This window comes from Gopherus flavomarginatus, chromosome 8, assembly GCF_025201925.1.
Source record: "Gopherus flavomarginatus isolate rGopFla2 chromosome 8, rGopFla2.mat.asm, whole genome shotgun sequence".
Classification (NCBI taxonomy): Eukaryota; Metazoa; Chordata; order Testudines; family Testudinidae; genus Gopherus; species Gopherus flavomarginatus.
This window is the reverse complement of record NC_066624.1, coordinates 65432072-65453288: the sequence shown is the minus strand read 5'-3', so window position 1 is coordinate 65453288 and position 21217 is coordinate 65432072. Positions and strand designations below refer to the sequence as shown.

Below are 21217 nucleotides of genomic sequence, written 5' to 3'. Positions count from 1 at the left end.
TAAAAGCACATCAGTCAGTTTAACAATGGCTTAAAATGCAGCTGGGATTCTTCAGCTGGTTATCTAGTTATAGTTATTAATAAAATAAGCATGGATATAAACATAAAAACTACATTAAAAGAGCATTAAGTTTGCAAAGTCAAGAGCTCAAATGGTAGAAAATGCAATCTTTATTTATCCATGTGTGCATATGCATTATAATCGTCTTTAATTGCATAGTGTAGCGATGTGGGACTGACCCCTGCGGCATCTCCTGCTGGTCTGGTATGGGAATTAGCTCTCCAGCCTTGCAGCGCCTTCTGCAGGCCAATGTCCTGCTGTTGCTGGCCCCGTGTCCCTCCTGGACCCCGATGCCTGTCTCTCTTGGGTGCTGCCCCCTGGCAGTACCCCCACTCCCTGGGCTCCCCTCCTGAGATAATCCCCACCCTCTATCCCCACCTTGCCTCAGTGATCACTGCCAGTCCTCATCTAGCCCCCGCATTCTGGGGCAAACTGCAGTCCATATCACTCATCGGCAAGGGGGGTTTGAACCTGCTGCCTCCACCTACCCCTGGGCTGCACCTCTGCAACCCCAGTACCTTTTCAGGCCTTTGCCTAGGCCTGCAGCCTGGGGGTTTTCCAGGCAGGAGCTCCCCAGCTCCCTTGCCCTATTCCCCATCACTGCTTTACTCCCGGTACCTTCCTGAAGTCCCAGGCAGCCAGGCCCTTTTCTCTCTGTGCCTAGAGACAGACTGCCTCTGCTCCCAGCCCACAGCCCTTTTTAGGGCCAGCTGCGGCCCGACTGGGATGTGGCCCAGCTATGGCTACTTCCCCAATCAGCCGAGGTTTTACCCTACCACAGCCCTCTCCCAGGGCTGTTTTAAGCCCTTCAGGGCAGGAGCGGGTGGCCACCTTGCTACACACAGTTACATATTTTTTCCACTGGACCTCTTCCTTATTCAGTGTACAAGATGACTGGTGCTTACTGAATGAGCAGCTATTCAATATTTTGTTTTATTCTGATCAGTGTGTTGCCTCAGGATTCAAACCTTGTTCTGAATATAAAAGTATTTCCTTAGGGACTTTACTCTGGATGTTCATCACTATAATGTCTGCTTGAGAAACACTAATTTATCTTTGTAACACCCACGTGAGGGTTAGGTAGCAGTATCTCCATTTTACAGATAGTGAGCTTGTACAAGGTGCATTTATTTGACTTTGCCTTCTGTAACAGAAACATAGAGGGGTGTGTGTGTAAAACTAAGTAAAAAAACAAATGTACACACTGGAGAGAGGATGAGAGAACAAACGTTAATTATGTTGCTTAATGCACTGCTGGAAGGTGCTCGGGTACTACTGTGATTAGTGCAGAATAAGATCTTGTACAGAATACAATAAGCAGTTGTGGATGTTTAGAACTTCTGATAATCAGACCCAGTGTCTTGAGCATCCAGAAAAAGAGGTGTAGATAATGAGACAGTTGTCTGTAGGATTCCTGCCTCATTTGCTCCACCTACACAATGCAGATTAATTCCCAGAGCAGATCCATCCTGTGCACCAAATGAGCCAGGAGATATGGAAACAATTGAATTTGATCATGTGATTAATTATTGCACCATAATACATAGGTGGAAGAGGGCCAAATTATGGTTGTATGTGTAGTTGAATCTTAATTTTGAGATTTCCTAACTTTTGAATGCTTAACTTGTAATCCTAATAATGTCCAACTATAACATGCCCCCCCGCTCATATTTGGGAGTTGAACACTGGTCACTCAGGACTACAGTACAGACCCCTAGCACTTGCACTAAAGGATAAGTAACAATAGCTGCCTCAAGCAGAAGGTTGTTATTCACTGTGGACCAGTCATTAAAGGAATATGCGTAACACACTGAAACAGCATGTTACACAGGTATAAGTAGCCCCGTTTATGTACAACATGACTAAGTACTTAGATTTAGCAGATTTTTTGTCTGATGGATTATGTTTGCCATATTGGAAATCTGGAATCTAGCTGTGAGGCCTTGATAAATAATAATAAGGGCTCAGAATTATTGCCAGTCAGTAGAAGAAAAAGTGATATGGAATTCATGTTCACCTGATGCCCTGCCCAGTACACCTTCATCTCCAAAGGATACTTTAGACAGCAGGAAGAGGATCATCTGTTCATTTTGTCTCTCTTCAGAAGGCACGCTGTGTGTTGCACACTGAAGTGGGGCAGTACAAACACAATGCTCATGTTTGGAATTATTGGTATCAATTTAAGACAAAATAAGCAGAATACAAGAAATGGTGATTTTCAACAGCTCATTATCAATTTACACAGGGCCACCAAAGGACATCACCTTAAAACCAAAACTGTACCCTCATGCCAAATTTCAAAGACTTGTTTCAAGTCAAAACAAAGTCTGAAGAATTTTTTTGTAACGGCAAGGGTTAGGCAACCAAAATCTAAGGGTCACTTCTTCTCCCTCTAGAGTAATAAGACTCAAAAGTTAGAATCAAGAGGAGGGTTTCTTCATAGAACAAAAAGTACAGGTAAATAGTTTCCTTTTGTGCCTACCCAAATTCTTGGATATAGCTTTATTTCAGTAGTGGATGAAATCATCCCTGTTTGTAGTTCATACATCTATTTGTGAAGCACTTGAGAAACAGTAAAATAAGGCAAGGCATAAATGCAAAATATTGTTGCTTTCCATCTGGATAGTATTAAGATTTTTAAAAAAAATTTTCACTATCAAGCGGCAGAATTTTTACCCTTGGTATGAGAGGAGAATCAAAAACATCCCAGTGAAGGATTTTAATATCTTTGGTCTAAACGTGCTAGCATCCTGCCTATGGAAAGGAAATAGTACCAAGTTTACCAAAAACTGGATTTGAAGAAAAGATTAGTTAGTTGCAGAGCTGGTTGATCTTTTTTAGGTGAAAATATTTTTGGTGAAAATTGGAGGTTGAAAACAATTTTTTTGTGGAAAAATGTTTTTGATTAAAATTTATTTTTTTGTTTCAAACTTTTTAAAATTTTTTGTTGGGAAAACTGAAATTTTTTATCGTTGTGGAGAAATGCCTCCTATCAGTTTATTTTTTTCAACTAGAAAAATAAGAGAAAATTAAAATAAGAGTAACAGTTTTTGCATTAACATTTCTTTAACTTTTAACCTTTCTCTCTCTTCAAATCAGAGAAAGTGACACAAAGTAACACTTTGACTTTTTCTTTGCTATGGGGAAAAATTTAGAAAGTGAGTGTTTTTCCCCATACACATTTTTATTTACTGATTTAATTGTCCTCCCTTTTGAAAAATTGTTGTGATGTTTAAAAATTGAGAGAAAATGTGTGTTCCCCAATTTCTTGCACTTTTTTGCTCCCTCCTTCACTTCTTTGCCAGAGGAAAAAGAGAGAGGGTATAGAATTAACAAATAGAGAGTGTGAATTTTCCTAATCAAAATCTAACTAAAACATTTTTTTAAATTTCAATTTGAAATTTTTATCAAAAGATAAAATTTTCTCAAAAGTGAAAATGTTTTCTATTTTTAGATTTTTTTTTGTGGCGAGAACAGACTGCTTTCTCTAGTTATTTTTTCTCGTCTGTTTTTAGTCCCTGCTCAGAAGATGAAGAAAAGTAGTCTCAAACAAATTCTCAGAAATAGCTCTAATGGTTTTCTAGAGGAAATTCTGCTTCAGTTTATTCAGGGAGATCCAGTTCTCTAAATTTAAGTCATTTCAATAGAATATTCTTAAATCTTTATTCTTTTGCTGTGAAGTGTACCATCCTTTATCAGACTGATGTTAAGGTCCTATAACTTTCTACTGTAACTCTGTTTACAGTGTTTCAGTGTGTCTGTTTATTTTAATATCCTTACTCGATATATCAGATAATTCACTATAGATTAAGCTTGTGGATAGAATGAGAATTAATGTTTATTTTTGACTTCTTTATGGTTTCCAAAATTGTGTCATGATTGGTTCCAAATAGCCTCTGGGATTTCTGAAAGTGGCCATCCAGCCAGGGAACTAGCATTTTGGCACTGTATGTAGATTGCTAGTATCAGTGCTCTCCTCCTCCCATCACTTCTTTCCTTCCACATGTTGGGATAGTTAGTGACTTTAAGGTTGATAAAATTTTAAAGTACTGGATTTGTCTTTTAGATGACCTTTCAAAGACATATTAAGGCTGCTACTTCTTAGTATTTAAATAAATAAATAAAGATCAGTTGGTTGGAGGGAGAGGAGAACTAAAAGCACACTACTGTCGTTCCTCAGAGCTGTAAGAAGCTAGCATGTCCAGCCCTGCTGCTCTCCATCAGAGCTGTAGTAACTCCCATGATTCAAGCACAACAAATGGAAGGGCCTGGCCTCCTGGGGATCAGAGTGGGGAACAGAATTGTAGGTGGCTCTGAGACCTTATTCATGTGTAGTCTAGGAGCCTATAAGATCCATTGGGAGTCTATAGTTAAATCCTTTTCTTTTTGTAATTTCTTTTTAGGATCTCTTTCATCTTCCCTTCTTCTTTACTACTTCTGAGAAACACTGAGAAATAGGGCTAGAAATTAAAGTAACAGAGGACTGAGCAAGGACTCAATACTTCCAGCAGGGGAAGCAAAAAAGACTGAGGGAAAGAGGGTGGAGCCTGGCTATATATTCCTCCTGTGGTTGTCTTTTGCCTCCTAGCTTTGTGGTAAGTGGAGGTATAATGCTTGCTGTATGGTATCTTGTTTTGTACAATGAGAGAAATGGAAACATATGAGTAACAAGAAGTTTGCTTGTCTGATTTTTGGGGGAAAAAAACCTGGTAAAAACAAAAATGGGCCAGCTTATTAAGAAATTTAGGAGTAATAATATTACTGGCATGGAGCTACTGTGCTCACAATAGCTATCTTGTCCATACTGCTGGCAGTTGTGGTTTAGTTCAGCTGCCACGTGACTGGGATATTGGAGCTGAGGTTTGGTAGAGTTTCCCTTTTCAGGATCTGATTCACCAATGGAACTGGGTTAATACATTACCAAACTTCCTTGTGGGGTTGAAATAAATCACTAGACAATGAGACATTCCCCCTGTGGACTAGTCTGAGGTAGGTCACAGAGTTGATGTAGAGCAGCAACATTTATTTGATTGTATTTATTTATAGCTCCTGTGCGTCCACCATAAATTATAAAAACCATAAATAAAACTAACCAGCCAGAAGAATACAATGCATCCATTCCCCCCGCCCCCTGGCCCCAGATCTAACCCCCATCAGAACCCACGAGCATGTGGAAATAGATTCACCATCTAGCACACCCTGCTAGTCAGTTGATCAGAGCTATTTCAGTCTAGATTAGGAAGCTGTTCCAGAACAGAGGGCTCCTCACAAGGCACATGAATACTAGCCTTCTCTGTGTGAAATCAAGGGGGATCCAGCTTAAGTACTTCTGTGGATTGCAGCTGTGGTCATATGACCTGGACTCAAGTCTGAAGGTCCCAAAGCCATTTATGGCTGTAATAATCCCTAACATCATAAATGCAGTCAGAAACTGATAGATCAGGGAGCCCTAAGCATCATGTGCTGCCACTGAGAAGCTCTGCTTAATCAGTAGGCTGTTGCATTCTGCACCAGCCTAAGTAACTGGACTGATTGAAGATGTAGCCCCACATAGAATGCATTGCAGTAATCCACTATAAAGGTGGCAAAGATATGGATCACATTAGTAAGGTCTATATCCAGAGGAAACAGTTGCAGCCTCCTAGCTACAGGCAGAAGTGAGAGAGTCTGGAAAAATCCCAGAAACTAGCTGTTTTTTCTCAAGGCCTGGAATGGAAAAATTAGAAATGTTGGTAAAAAATGAAAGAAACTCATGGGAAATATTTTCTTGCAGAATGAACAGCGAAAGAAGTTTTAGATTAATGTTTAAAATGACATAATTACTGCTGCTCTTTAGTCCTTCAAAATGCTTTCTAATAGCTAATAAGTATTTCAAATCAAGTTAAATTTTAAAAAGTTATGGTATTTGGCAACTACAATTCCTATATACTGTAGGCCTATATACCATACATAGCAATGTAATCCTCCAGGGTATATTATTAAAGTCCCCGGTCAGTAGAGGGCGCTTCCATGTTTACTAAAGAACAGGAGTGAGTACAGGGGCTTTTCTTATGGATTGCTACCTGCCTGCTTCTGGTAACTTCTATCCTGGACATGGAATTTAATGTGGAGACAATCTGAGCAGGAGGGGAAAAGCAGCTGGTACTTTGAAGCTGCTGTCCTCTTGACTAGCCCTGGTGAGAAGCCCACTCATCCCCTGAGCGGGAAGTTGAAACAGTCTGCCTGTTTGTGTAGAGTCACTGGGGCAGATAGCAAGAGACCTATGCTTGCAGGATCTTGGAGGGAAATCTTGAGGGGCTAGAATGGATCCTGCCTGAGAGTCTTGATCCTGAGATCTACAGGAGGAACCATCCACACCTAGCATGGAGGAGGTCTTATTATTTTTTTTCTCCCTCAGCAGAAATGGTGCATCCATCTTCTAACTTACGGAAGTATTCCCACACTGAAAAATCATTCAGATAAAAAAGGACTTGTATTGTGCAAATACTGCCAAATGAAATACCAGATGTTGCCAGTATTACCAGGCACAACCTTACATGTATGAAATGACCTGCAGACATTAAAAAATCCTCCATGAGTGGAAATAAAGATCAAGAATAAGAAGTGAGGTAAATGACTCTGAAAGTGGTTGCAGTTGCAGCACATGTTCTCAGTCCAGAAGTCCTTCTGTTTCTTTGCCATCACCAGCTGGAAGTGTTGTACGCTCAATTTCAGCTCTTCAGTCATCAGGAAAACAACAGGCATCTCAACCAACTGTATCCAAAAGACTACCAACAATGACTTCCTTTGTAGACAAGATGACACCTGAATATCAACAAAAAAATTGACCAAGCACTCTCAAGAGCAATATATGCTTCCAGTAGTCCATTATCAGTAACTGAAAACAGTTAGTGACAGGCAGCATTTAAACTATTAAGACCATCATACTATTTATCCAGCGGACTTTACAGGGGGAAGGAATCATAATCTTTGTAATAACTACACCTCAACCAGTTTTTTACAAGAGCATTGGAACAGGTGAGAACAGATAGATATACTTAAGAATTTATTAGTAGTGAAGTATGTGGAATACTAGAGAGGATTGCTAGTGGGAAAGAATTGGCTCTATCTGACAGTGCCAGTAATATGAAAGCAGCATGGGACATCATAATGGACAAATATCCACATATTATTGCAATAGGATGTGCTTCCCATGGCCTAAACCTGCTTCTTAATGATTTCATGAAGTTGGGCACACTGGAAAGAAAATATTTAACAGGGCAAAGTAAGTTATAAAATATGTGAGAACCACTCATATTGTAGCTACGATCTTTTGGAAGAAGCAGGTCGGAAAGTATGTTAAGAATAAAATGGTAACACAGCCTTTCTAGCAAAACAAGATGGGGAGGTGGTGGATTTTAAAATTTATTTAAAAAAACAAAGCGCTTCAAGAACCAGTGATAATCTTGCCTATCTATCTCACAGTAAAACCTACAGTTCTCAGACAATTGGAGACTAAGAGAAAGCCCTTTAAAGGAAATGGGGCAAAGTGACCAACCATTAAGAGCTTCTTTCCACTCTCTGATGCTCCATTTGGGGATTACAGATGCAGTTAGGGATTGAGAGGATTTTGCAGTTTGTATTGCATGTGAAGGAAGTTGGGTGACTGATAGAGAGTGAGTGTTGGAGATAGAATAAAAAATGATCCCATTTACTAACACTGCTACAGACCTGGCATAAAGTTCTTCTCACCCGCCATTCCTTTCCCTTCCCAAAGACTCTGTTAACATACAAGTTGTATTTTAATTTGGATAAGACACTAGAAGGCTTTGAACTATGGTAAGAAGAAGGTGTTAGAATTAAAAAAACCTTATATGAGAGAGAAGAATTTCATGATTGGGAAAAAAATTTCAGTGCTCTCTATATTTATTTCATGCACATGCACCTCGACAGAATGCCATAAATAGAATCCTAAAAAGAATACAAAGGAGTAGCTAGAGAGAAAAGGGCATTCATTTCTGGAAATGCATGTGAAAAATAAAAAAGGGCACTGAGAGAGAAATCCAAAATGGGTTAATTTTTGGAGTAAGAACATGAGAATGGCTATCCTGGGTCAGAAGGATGGTCTGTCTAGCCCAGGGATCGTCAGCCTTTGGCATGCGGCCCTTCAGGGTAAGCCCCTGGCGGGCTGGACTGGTTTGTTTACCTGCTGCATCTGCAGGTTCGGCCGATTGTGGCTCCCACTGGCCACGGTTTGCTGCTCCAGGCCAATGGGGGCTGCGGGAAGCGGCGTGGGCCAAGGGATGTGCTAGCCACCCTTCCCACAGCCCCCACCAGGGGCTTTGCCTGGTGGGCTGCATGACAAAGATTGCCCATTATCTTATCTTCCTACAGTGACTGCTGCCAGATGCTTTGGAGAGAGTGTTCAGAAAAGGGCAATTAGTTTAGTGAGTGATCCATCTCCTGTCATCCAGTCCCAGCTTCTGGCAGTAAGAGGTTTAAGGACACTCAGAGCATGGGGTTTTGTCCCTGCCCATCTTGGGTGGTAATCATTGATGGACCTGACCTCCATGAACTTATCTAATTCTTTTTTGAACCCAGTTATACTTTTGGCTTTCACAACATCTCCTGGCAATGAGTTCCACAGGTTGACTGTGCATTGTGTGAAGATATACTTCCTTATGATTATTTTAAACCTGCTGCCTCTTAATTTTATTGGGCGATCCCTGATTCTTGTGTTATGTAAAGGAGTAAATAACACTTCCTTATTCACTTTTTCCACCCCATTCATGATTTTATAGAACTCTATCATATCCCCCCTTAGTCCTTTTTTTCCTAAGATGAATAGTCCTATTCTTTTTAATCTGTTTTTGTATGGAAGCTGTTCTATACCCCTTGTCATTTTTCTTACTATTCTCTCTGCCTTTCCAATTCTAATATTTTTTGTTGAGATGGATCAACTAGAAATCCGTGCTGTATTCAAGGTGTGGGCAAACCATGGTTTATATAGCTACATTATGATATTTCTGTCTTATTGTCTATTCCCTTCCTAGTGGTTCCTAACACTCTGTTGGCATTTTTGGCATTCTGTTGGTACATTGAGTAGATGTTTTTGGAGAGCTATGCACAATTTTTCCAAGATCTCTTTCTTGAATGATAACAGCTAATTTAGACCCCATCATCTTGTATGTATAGTTGGGATTATGTTTTCCAATGTGCATTACTTTGCATATATCAATATTGAAGTTCTTCTGCCATTTTGTTGCCCAGTCACCCCGTTTTGTGAGATCCCTTTGTAACTCTTAACAGTCAGCTTTGCACTTAAGTATCTTGAGTGATTTTTGTATTGTCTGGAAACTTTGCCACCTCACTATTTTACCCTTTAGTCTAGATCAGGGATCGGCAACCTTTGGCACGCGGCCCGTCAGGGAAATCCACTGGCGGGCCGGGACGGTTGTTTACCTGCAGCGTCCGCAGGTTCGGCCAATTACAGCTCCCACTGGCCGCGGTTCAACGTTCCAGGGCAATGGGGGCTGCGGTAAGTGGTGTGGGCAGAGAGATGTAGCGGCCAACACATCTCTCTGCCCACGCTGCCTACCGCAGCCCCCGTTGGCCTGGAACGGTGAACCGCGGCCAGTGGGAGCTGCAATTAGCCAAGCCTGCGGACGCTGCAGGTAAACAAACCGTCCCAGCCCGCCAGTGGATTTCCCTGACGGGCCGCGTGCCAAAGGTTGCAGATCCCTATTCTAGATGAATTATGAATATGTTGAATAGTACTCGTCACAATACAGAACCGAGGGCGGCGGGGGTAGGGGGCACCCTGCTACTTACCTCTCTCCACTGTGAATACTGACCATTTATTCGTACCCTTTCTCTCCTATCTTTTTAGCCAGTTACTGATCTGTGAGAGGACCTTCCATCTTATCCCATGACCGATTACTTTGCTTAAGAGCCTTTAGTGAGGGACCTTGTCAAAGACCTTCTGAAAGTCCAAGTACATTACATCCACTAGATCACCCTTAACCACATGTTTGTTGACATCCCCAGAGAAAGATTTCCCTTTACAAAAGCCATGTTGACTCTTCCCCAACATACCGTGGTTCATCTATGTGTCTGATAACGCTGTTCTTTATTATTGTTTCAACCGGTTTACCTGGTCCTGAAGTAGAGGACTATCTTCCTGGATCTGACATAATAAGAAAAAATTGCTTTGACATTCTGTAATGCATCTCTCTCAAATAAATCTTACATTAATTTATGGAACTGGCAGCACTGGCTCTGGGGAGTGACTATAGTGAGCAAGTACTTTTTTTTTCTTTATGTGGTGGACTTGCACAAGGATTGCACACTACTAGTCTATGATGGAGGAACAAATACAGTTGGTAACCAGTAGGTATTCTGCCTATTGATCCATTGTTTGTACTTCTGTTGTCAAAAGCTGATGCTGAAGTATTGGATGAGTTACATTAACTAGCATTCAAAGCAAGGAATTTATTTAAAAACTTTTTTAAATATTTTTGAATATTGCTGAAGAAGGCTGGACATGAAACAGAAGAAAATGGGCACTATTGAAGTCTTCAGCCATGTGGGAAACAAAGTCCTGCTAATTAACAGAGAAAAGTGTATTTGTATAAATAGTGCAAAGGGAGATGTTGCCAGCTATGAAGAAACTCTGAAAGCAGTATCTTTCAGACAGAATTATATAAAGATTGGTTCTAGGTAGGTACTTCATAAACTACCATTTTCTTTCTCTTTATACTGTACAAATATTTCCATTTGTGAAAGTGAATAAACCGTTTTATAAAAGGTCGTCTTGTGACTGGATTTTATGTAGGCATCTTAGATTATTACAGATAGTGAGTGATATAACTGTTAATAAATTTCATATAATCATTATGAGAACAGATTTGTTTTCAGATTGTGAGGGAGATTTTTAGTTGGAGTCAAGTGCCTGTCTGATCTTTGTGTCTTTGAAAAACTGCCTCTTTAAATCTGGGGCAAAGACTGTATTTTTGCATATTGTATAGTGCCAAATGAATTGTTGGCACTAAATAAATAATTATTGTACTGTTTCATTACAAATAATCAAACCTTTGAGTTGTAACCTTCCAAAATAATCTGCACTGATTTTTTAAGTGATTTTTCTTTAGTTTTAGTTCCATAGGGTGCTGTCCAGAAGCAATAATAATGATGATTAGTTCTTTCACGTGTCTTTGATGAAATGTGTTGAAAGGACTGGGAGTTTAAGGTAGTCACAAAACAGTGTAGCAGTGTTGAATTAAATTGAACACTATTCTGCTTTGCAAAATCTTAGATTCTTCTAAGACAGAGACCATTATAGTTTCCTAATATGACTTCATTGTATTTTCACTAGTTATTTCTTTGTCAAGCCTGTAACTTCTGATTGAGCTAAAGTGTATTTCTAGAAAGACATCCAATCCTGATATATAGACTTTAAGTGATGGAGAATGCATCATATCTCTTGGTAAATTGTTCTAATGGTTAATTACACTACCTTAAAAAAATCTTATTTCCAGCCATAATTTATGTAGCCTCAGCTTCTTTGTAAGTTGTTCTGATGGCAGCTAAAGATTATCTGGCAGTCTGAAATATTTCTCTGAAGTACAGAAAATAAGAGATTGGCTCTATAGTCTCTAGTATTTCCCTCAGCCCCTCAGTTCAGGCCTCTACTTCTCTTTTGTTTCTAAATAATCATCAATAGCTTTATTCTCAGTACCTCTCAAAGAATCTGTGTCATGGCATCCAGAATTCCCTGCTTTCTCCTAGTTTTTTCTCTCAGGCCTGGTCTACACTGCGGGGGAGGGATCGATCTGAGGGTACATCTACACTACCCACCGGATTGGCGGGTAGTGATTGATCTATCAGGGATCTATTTATTGCATCTAGTGTAGACACGATAAATTGATCCCTGATTGCTCTGCCATCGACTCCTGTATTCCACCATGGCGAGAGGTGGAAGCGGAGTCAACGGGGGAGCGGCGGCAGTCGACCCTGTGCCGCGAGGACACGAGGTAGGTCAAGCTAAGAGACGTCAACTTCAGCTACACTATTCTCATAGCTGAAGTTGCGTATCTTAGGTCGATCCCCCCTGGATCGATCGCTGCCCACCGATCTGGCCAGTAGTGAAGACATACCCTCAGTCTTGCAACGCTTGGATCTCCATACTGTTTAGATTATGCCCCTTAAGACTCTGTTTCAATTTTATGTAAATGCATCCTCTTCACTGGTCATATCTAATTATGCGAACCTGCATTGTATTTTGCTTCTCCCTGGAACTTCCAAACACCTTACTACATCTTGATAGCTCCACAGGTGTCTAGTTTCTGGCTTTCTAGTGACTGTCTCAGTTAATATGAACAGTTAACAGTTTATTTTAATTTTTTGCCAATAACTTAGAACACTACCGTAAAAATTGGTAGGCGTGAGTACATGCAAGTTTTCCTCTGATTGTCTCCCAGAGTTTCTTCCAAGGTTTTATTCCTTTTTATGGGCTTCACTGCTCTGAAGCTCAAACATAGTATGAAGCTGACTGTGTATGTACAAGTCTCTCAGCTTGTTTCTGTTGAATGTAGTAGGCCAGATTTTCATAAATGTAAAGGCTATATCATCATGTTCACAAACCCCAATAAGGGCACAAATACCTGCAGTTTAGGATGTGTAATTTTGAAAGTTTGGCCCTTTGGTCAGTCTCTCTGGCAACCTCAGCAAGATTTGACTGCATTTTATTCTCTTACTTCTACCCTCCTCCCATTTATTAGCTGGGCAATGATAGTTTTGTTCTCATTCCTTTCTAACTAAGAAATTGCAGTTTTTCCTTTATTCTTTAAATCTTTTGGATTGAAAATCGCGTAACTGATGTATCTCAAAAAGTAACTGGTAACAGGTAATCCTGATCAAGTGAGGGTTTTTCTAGTGGGGTCAACAGGGATCTGTTCTTTGCCCCATGCTATTCAATATTTTTATGAATGCTTTAGAATTACATATGAAACCATTGCTTGTAAATTTTACAGATGGCACAAATATTGGTAAATGACATAGACGGGTCACTGATACAGAGCATTCTAGATTGCTTTGTGGTAACTGAGTTGAAGCAAACAATATACATTTTAATATTGCCAAAGGCAAAAATTCGTAAATGTAGGAATAAAGGAACTCGGCCACATTTCCAGAATAGGGGACTGAACCAGAGGTGTTGAAATGAATGAGCAGAAAGAAATGGAACGGTTTGTACAGACAGCATATGGAGACATTGTGGAGCAGGCCCACCTCAGAACTGACTCCCCTGATTTTCTTGTTGAGAAAGGTAGTCTCATGATGAAAAGGCACCAAGGAGTCTTGCAGGGGCACACCCTCTTATATGAGGCCCACCTTCTCACTGAGATAGAGGAAGCTGATGATAATTCGCACAGTGAGACGGTCGCTCCAAGAGATGGGATTACAGTTGGGACACACAAGGTAGGCTGCATTAATAGGGAGTTTGATCATCAGGAATATAAACAGCTAGGTATATAATGATTGTAAGGTAACTTTCACTGGCTTGCTTGCCAGATGTAAAGATAGCAGATATCAAGAGACATCCAGACAGACTAGTGAGTGCTAGGAAGGAGAGAGTGATAAATTGGAATGTTGTGGAAGTAGAAGGGGACCTTGATATAATTGGCATTACAGAAATGTGGTGGAATGGCAAAAATAGATGGGACTTTGGAAAAATATGGGAAAGGCAGACTAGGATAAAGAGTTGGGGGAAGGTCATTGATAGGATTCCATAGAACATAGTGTGATATAATTCTGACTGGGGTGAATCACGTACACCACTACCTCGATATAACGCCACCCAGTATAACACGAATTTGGATATAATGCAGTAAAGCAGTGCTCTCGGGGGGCAGGGCTGCGCACTCTGGTAGATCAAAGTAAGTTCAGTATAATGCGGTAAAATTTTTTGGCTCCTAAGGACAGCGTTATATCGACATAGAGGTGTAGTTGAATCTGTATGGATGCAAATTCCAATCTGTAAAAATACAGATATTCTTGGTGGTAGGGTTATACTGCCAGCCTCTAGCTCAAGAAATGGATATTGAGAGTATGTCTACACTCCAGCTGTGAGGTGTGATTCCCAACATGGGTAGACAGACTTGCATTAGCTCAGTTTGAGCACTAAAAAATAGCTGGGTGGATGTTGTGGCACAAGCAACAGCTTGGGCTAGCTGCCTAAGCCTGCCTAACCCCCTGGGTCTGAGCTTGGCTACTAGCCTGAGCTGCCTCCCATGCCACAATGTCCACACTGCTATTTTTAGCACATTAGTTCAGCTCGAGATAGTGTGAGTCTCTCTACCTGTGCTGGGAATCAAACCTGCGAACTGCATTGTAGCATACTCTGCATTCACGATATAGTAAGAGAGATCAGAGGCACCAGTCTAACAAAAAGATGGTACTTGGGGACTGCAACCATCTGCATATGGATTGTTTAGAGAAACAATTTTTCAATGCTTTTAGCAAGTGCTTCTTAGAACAGCTCGTTCTAGAGCACACAAAAGGAGAGGCTGTTCTTGACTTGGACTTAAATAACATACAGGAGTTGGTTCAAAAGTAACAATAATTGAGCCATTAATTAATAGTGACCACAATTTAATTATGTTAAACATCCAATTGGGGGGAAAGATAGCTAAAACTAACAGTCATGCTGAACTTTGAAAAGGGAAAGTTCAGTAAAATGAGGGAGGCAAAGTAAAAAGGAAGTAAAATCCTTGGATATGACCTGGATGCTACTTTAAGATTACAGTAATAGAGTCTCAGAATGCATAAATAGCTCTGAACAAAAAGGGAGACAGGAGGGTAAGAGTAACCCATCATGACTAAATAGCAAGGTTCAAGAAGTTGAGTTGATCAGAGTTTCCTCAAACTTTGGAAAATTAACCCTAGTGAAGCCAGTGAGAGGAGCATGAATTATAGTAGGAGAAAATTTAGGAGGGATGGATTTCAAAGAGGAAATAGCTAAAAATATAAAAACAAAGCACAAGAAATTTCTTTAAGTGTATCACAAATAAAGAAGTTAAAATAGAAGATTTAAAATGAAAAAATGATTGAACATCGATATTACTTTTCTTCAATTAGACTTCTCACGGTAGCGTTTTGGGATTCTTGTTTTGGGATTCTTGTTTAATGTTCATATATGACAGGTTTAATAATTTCTTAAAAGGAAGGAAATTACTGGACTAAAAAACTATATTAAGATTGAGAGTACATATCGGTAATCTCAGGATATAAAATATTACAGGGACGTTGTGATTATTTCAGAAACAAGTAGTTCAAATCCAGGAAAGCTAGAGTTAATGTATTTCCATATTTTGGGTTTCCTGTGTTTGTAATTCTTGTTCTGGGGATAATTTCAGCATCCCTGCAATGTTTTATACTCTTAAGTTACTAATATATGCTCTCAACCTTAAGTCTAAACATATTTTTGTCTGGGACTATAACAACATTTTTTTTCCTAGAAGCTAGGCGTCTATTCCTTTATTTGAATTTTGTGGATGTAAAACTGAAGACTTTGCAGATCTGGTAGAACTTTTTGCAAAAGTAAAGGTGCTGTTCTTAATGTAATTAACTAATTTGGAATGTGAGTATGACATGTATAGAATGTGGGCAGCATATATGGCTCCATAAATATACCTGTATAGTTTGTTTATATTTTTCTTTATTTCTTCTGTTAAAATGTTATCATGCAAAGCACAGAGAGGCTGCTGAGTTCCAACCCAGAATGCACTCCACTTTCAGATTGGGCACTCAGTCAGTTGCACTAAGTTGATGTAAAGTTATTTGAGTCACATATATTGATTTTTATTTTTCATCAACAAGTTTAATATTTAAGTATTACATCATGCTGGTTTTAGTTGTAGTTTTGTTTGGTTCTAACAAGTATCTTGATTATTAATACGATAATAGACACTGAATCAGAAAGATATTAGTTTGATTTTACCATAAAACTTCAAATGTTCTACTCTGAAAACTTGTTGAAAAAAGGCATGTGGAATTCCTTATATATTTATTTTTTTCAGTGACTTTCATATCAGATTTATTAGTTGTACAAATAAAAAGATAGGGGATATTCTAGCTACCAGTCCTATAGTATTTCACAGAACAACTGATGTATAAGCAATTCTTGAAAAATGTTTTTGAATTGTTAACTTCTGTATAAACAACCACAAGCAAGCATATTATGGGATATTAGTTAACTTCTCATTGAAAGAATAACATTGCTAACTTTACAAAATGCCACCAGTAATGGCTCATGGGGAAGGCACTTTGGAGTCATACAACTGTCTGAGATTCTCCCTCTCTTAACATCAGGTTCTATCGTCTTGTTAAGAGTATTCCTGCTAACATTACTGCTAGATAAGCTTTCAAACCAATTTCAAATGGCATAGCAGTGGAAAAACTTTAAAATGGACTGATATTATGAGTGATGTATGGAAGTAAAGTGAACTAATTATACTTATTCATTCATTACTTCACAGGTACTGTAAGAATTGAAATGTTCAGGAACATGCAAAATGCAGAAATCATCAGGAAAATGACTGAGGAATTTGATGAGGTATAGTATATATAAATATTTACACTGAAGAGTTTTTGAAAACTGGAAATGTAAGAGTACAATATATTTTCCTTCAAAACGGCATAATTTTGTTTGTTGCGCAGTGAGGCTTTTCAGAAACCACTGGGCTTTATTCTGATGGATAAGCAATATCTCAATAGAAGAAACTGTACTGACTGAGAGTAAAGAGACAGATGAAGTGACAATTTAAACAAGTAGATAAAGAAGTTAGAAGGTTGCATTGGTATAGAAAAAGTATATGCAGAGACTAGCAGAGGAGTAGGAAGAAAATACTAAAAATGTGTAAATGGTAGTAATTTCTAGAAACATTAATCGGAGACTCAAAAGGACACTTAAAAAACAATTATCTCACACCACTGAAGTCAGATGTACTTCTGCAATGGGAGTAAGATTAGGCACTGCTGGTTAAAGGATAGTTACAGCAAGGGGGATCTTGCCTAAGAAATCTGAGGTTATTTTTATATCGTGGAGTTTGGTGTTTGTGTTTATATTTATATATAATATATATGTATATATAAATAAAAAAATAAACACTTTCAGCCTTGAATTGGTTAAATGTTCAGAGAGTAGGGGGCAGGGAATCAGATGGCTAGTGACAGCTGAGAGATATCCAGTCAGAGTTCTTGAGACTCAGAAGGAGGAGAATCAGTGTTGCAGAAGGGAAGCTGAAGAGTGGAGGAGGAAGAGGACTGGAAGAGAATGAAGAGGCAGGGCTTTTCAAATGCATTTCTATATATGGTGGGGACACTTAAGGGAAGTGAGAGAATAGATCATTTATATGGATCATATAGTAACAGCCTTTAATCTTTGCTTCATTAAGTATTCAGTAACTCAGTTATTTCAAGATCAGTCTTTTCTTTGTCCATCTTCCTTCCTCTTTCTCTTCCAAACATGACTTGACATGAAAATGGTTTCTCATAATGAGGAGATAAGGTAGGTGAAGTAATATCTTTTATTGGACCAACTTACACAGAGTTCTTCATAAAGATAGCATTCTGAGGCTTTTAACATGTATCCTACTCCAACAAAATAAGCATGGTAATATGCATCACAAATGAAATAAGCCTTGTAAGATGACAGACCCAAAGAGCATGAGATCAAATGGAATCGCGGAAGTTAGGCATAGAAAAGTCCTATCAGGTGACTAAAAGTTGCAAAAAGTGAAGTTTCCACCACTTCCTTTGGGGGAGACTATTCCACAGTGTAATTCATTTCACACCAATGAATATTCCTGATATTCAACTTACTTTTTGTTTCTCTAAATATAGCATCAGTACAGGATATTTAGTCATGGGATTCACACTTCCAGTGTAAGACAGAATCCTTTAGCTGAAGAGTTTTGTGGATTCCTTGTTTGACTCTTTGAGGTGCAAAAGTGCTAGATAATAGGGTCTTTCACTGTTTCTGTCTCTAGAAACATACGAGTTTCTTCTTGATCTCATTCAGTGAAGGAAGTCCCCAAAGTAACTATAGCTTGACACCAGGGACTGCTGCTTTGGCTCTCTGCTTATCGTACAGTCATACCTTTCTTGCTTTTAGACATGCCTTTTCACTTAGATCCATAATAATGTAATTTTTTTTTTTTTGGCCTGTGATGCTTTACTGAACACTCTGGGTCTGTTGATCCTGAAAGTAAAGGCCTGTTGAGCCCTGTGATTCATCTGCAGCTTGTCTTGCAGCAGCCACTTCATTTTTCCCATTGGAGCATTTCCATGTTTTATTAGTTGTTTCGTGGTATTCAGTGGCTTATTTTTCCATGCCAGAACTTTGCCATTTGTTTGACCCTTCTTGCATATTTTGTCAGAGGTTCAGAGAACGTTGTTGTTGTTTTGCGTCACCACAGACTTTCAGTGCTACTTACTTTCTGCTGGTTGTTTTGGAGCTCTCTCTTGGTCTTTTGCTGTCGTCTTCCTCAGTGCTCCAATGATGTGTTACTCTCAGTGCTTTCTACTTTTTAGGATTGTATCTGCTGTCTCAGTCCCTGTGGAGGAAGGAAAGTAGCTCAGTAGTTTATAAGGTGGAAAGATTTCAATCATAGATGATGTGCATCCTCTCTACATCAGTCTGATTCAGGGAGGAGTGCGCCTTCCACTATGTCCAACTCTGATGCTGACGGAACCACCTCCATCAATCCCGTGGCAGGACCTAGTCGGGAGATAAAGCAGCTCTCCCATAAGCATAGGACTTGGCCTTCCTCCAAATCAAAGATGAACACTCCTTGCAACAGCTTGGCCTAAGGAGACAGAGTATGTTCCAAGTCCCACAGGAATGAGAAAAAGATCCCATAAACAATGGGATCCAGAGAGATCTGGAACTGTCACTGCACCTCAAGATATCTTTGCTTTGCTGGATCCAGAGTCTCCCCCTCCATAAGGTCCCTCCACTTCCAAAGAGATCATATCCCCACCATGGAACATGCCTATGATACTGGGTCCCTCACCCTTTGCTCCTATGCGCTGCACTCTCCTGTTGGCTCCAATAGTACTGTCATTAGAATCAGAGTCTGCCTTTTCCTCTTCTGATGAGTCAGAACTGGGGGAAGAACCACCCTTACCATACCACTCCTGTGCACGATCACGGAGACCAGCATGTCCATGCAACAACTGCTTCCTCATCCACTCCAGAGCCACTGGTATCCAGTCCTATGGGGACCCTCATAATCTCAGGCAGATCCAGCCTGTTGGTCATATTGGGGACCCTGGGCACAATATCTCCCCTCCAGCATGCTCGATCCTCAAGAGTACCATCACCTGCTTCCCCCTTGAAGGATCATTCCAGCGGGGACATGGATCTGGTGATGGAGGAAGAATTTTCTAGCCCAGTCACAGTGGTTCCACTGGAACTAGCAAGATTCCCTTCCTTTTCACCAAATGAAGCAGTGCTCCCCACCTGGTGACTTCAGACAATTCCAGGAGCTTTTGCGGAGAGTTGCAGGATACTCTTGGTCAGTGGCAAACATCAATACTGCCTCTACTGCTTGAGAGAAGCCCACATTGCATCCAGCTGCAGTATCTGTCAGTCCTTCCCTAGGCATGCCTGAGAAGGCTGAGCTCTCCTTCTTCCAAAGCACCGTATGGAAGTTGCCATAAGGCCTCCCTTGGACTCAAGCTGGCCAGGGGATCCACTCCATACATCGGCCTGGAACAGCCAGGAGCATGCCTCCTGCTACTGAGTCTGGATCTGGTACTGGTGGGCTGTGGACCTGTAGACGAGCAGACTCACCCCTGCAGTGCCTCCTGCTGGTTACTTCTGGGAATTAGCTCGTTCCAGCTCCAGAGCGCCCTCTGCAGGCTGGTGATCCACCTATCCTCGTGTCCTTTGGCCCCGGGTCCCTCCCTGGACCCAGTGCCCTTTTACCTGGGGTGCTGCCCCCTGGCAGTAACCTCTTTCTCTGAGTCTCCCCTCCCCAGGAAACCCCCACCCTCTATCCCCACCTCGCCTCAGTATATGGCTACTGCCAGTCATTGTCTAGCCCCTGCGCCCTGGGGCAGACTGCAGTAGCAGCCTACTCATTAATGGCAAAGTTGGGTTTGGACCTGCTGCCTTGGCCTACCCCTGGGCTGTCCTCTGCAACCCCTAGTACGCCTTGGCCTTATGCTAGGCCACAGCCTGGGGCTTTCTAGGCTGGAGCTCCCCAGCTCCTCAGCCTGTCCCCAGCCCTGCTTCACTCAAGTACTCTGTCCTTAGCTCCCTGCAACCAGGTCCTTCTCCCTCTACAGGCAGAAGGAGACTCCTGAGCTCCTGGCTCCCAGCCTCTTTATACAGGCCAGCTCTGGCCTGATTGGGGCGTAGCCCAGCTGCAGCCATTTCCCAGTCAGTCCAGCTTAGTAGCTCCCAGCCACAACTTTCCCCCAGGGCTGTTTTAAGCCCTTCAGGGCAGGAGCAGAGTAAGCACCCTGCTACAGGACCCCACGCCGGGACCTAGTTGGGAGGTAAGGAAGCAGGCCCATAAATGTGGCATTAAATCTTCCTTGAAACTGAAGAAAGGAGATGCTCCTTCCATGAGTTCGAGTCACTGAGAGGGAGTGCGGTCTAAAGCACATAAGCACAAGATGAAGTTCCCCAAGCAATGGGATCTGGCTGTCCCGCTTACTAGACTGCAGGTACTGTAGACATCAGCATCCCATAAAGTGTGGAATCCATCCAGTCTGGGGAAGTCCACTGTTCTGCCACTAGTGCTGTGTAAGGAGAGGGCACCCTTAACACCAGGGAGATCAGGAAAAGCACTCCAACACCAAGACGTCTTCACCTTAGAAGAACCAAGATTGCCACGTTTGCTGGGAGCCTGCACCTCTAGGGAAACTGTTTCTCCCACTCATGACATCACCATTACAAGACCGCTCACCTCCTGTTCCAATGGTCTCCACATCTCTGAGGGAACTGGAGTCCACGTTTTCATCCTCGGAAAAGTCGGGCGATGGGCAAGGACCATCCATCCCCTACCACCAGTACAGGTACTCCAGAAGACCATCTATATCATGTCAATATCCTCCATATCCACCATGGGGCCCACCACAACACTCTCCAGATCCAGCATACTGGCCC

At 41.0% G+C, this 21217-nt stretch overlaps 1 protein-coding gene across 4 annotated transcripts in view; it reads left to right on the top strand.

The window, feature by feature from the left end:
* Positions 1-21217, top strand: part of STAG1 (stromal antigen 1) — a 357281-nt gene that overhangs the window by 136070 nt on the left and 199994 nt on the right. For all 4 annotated transcript variants that reach the window (XM_050965354.1, XM_050965355.1, XM_050965352.1 and 1 more), the window contains one exon: positions 16575-16651. In XM_050965354.1, the coding sequence (XP_050821311.1) occupies positions 16575-16651 (77 nt within the window). The remainder of the gene's footprint in view (positions 1-16574; positions 16652-21217) is intronic.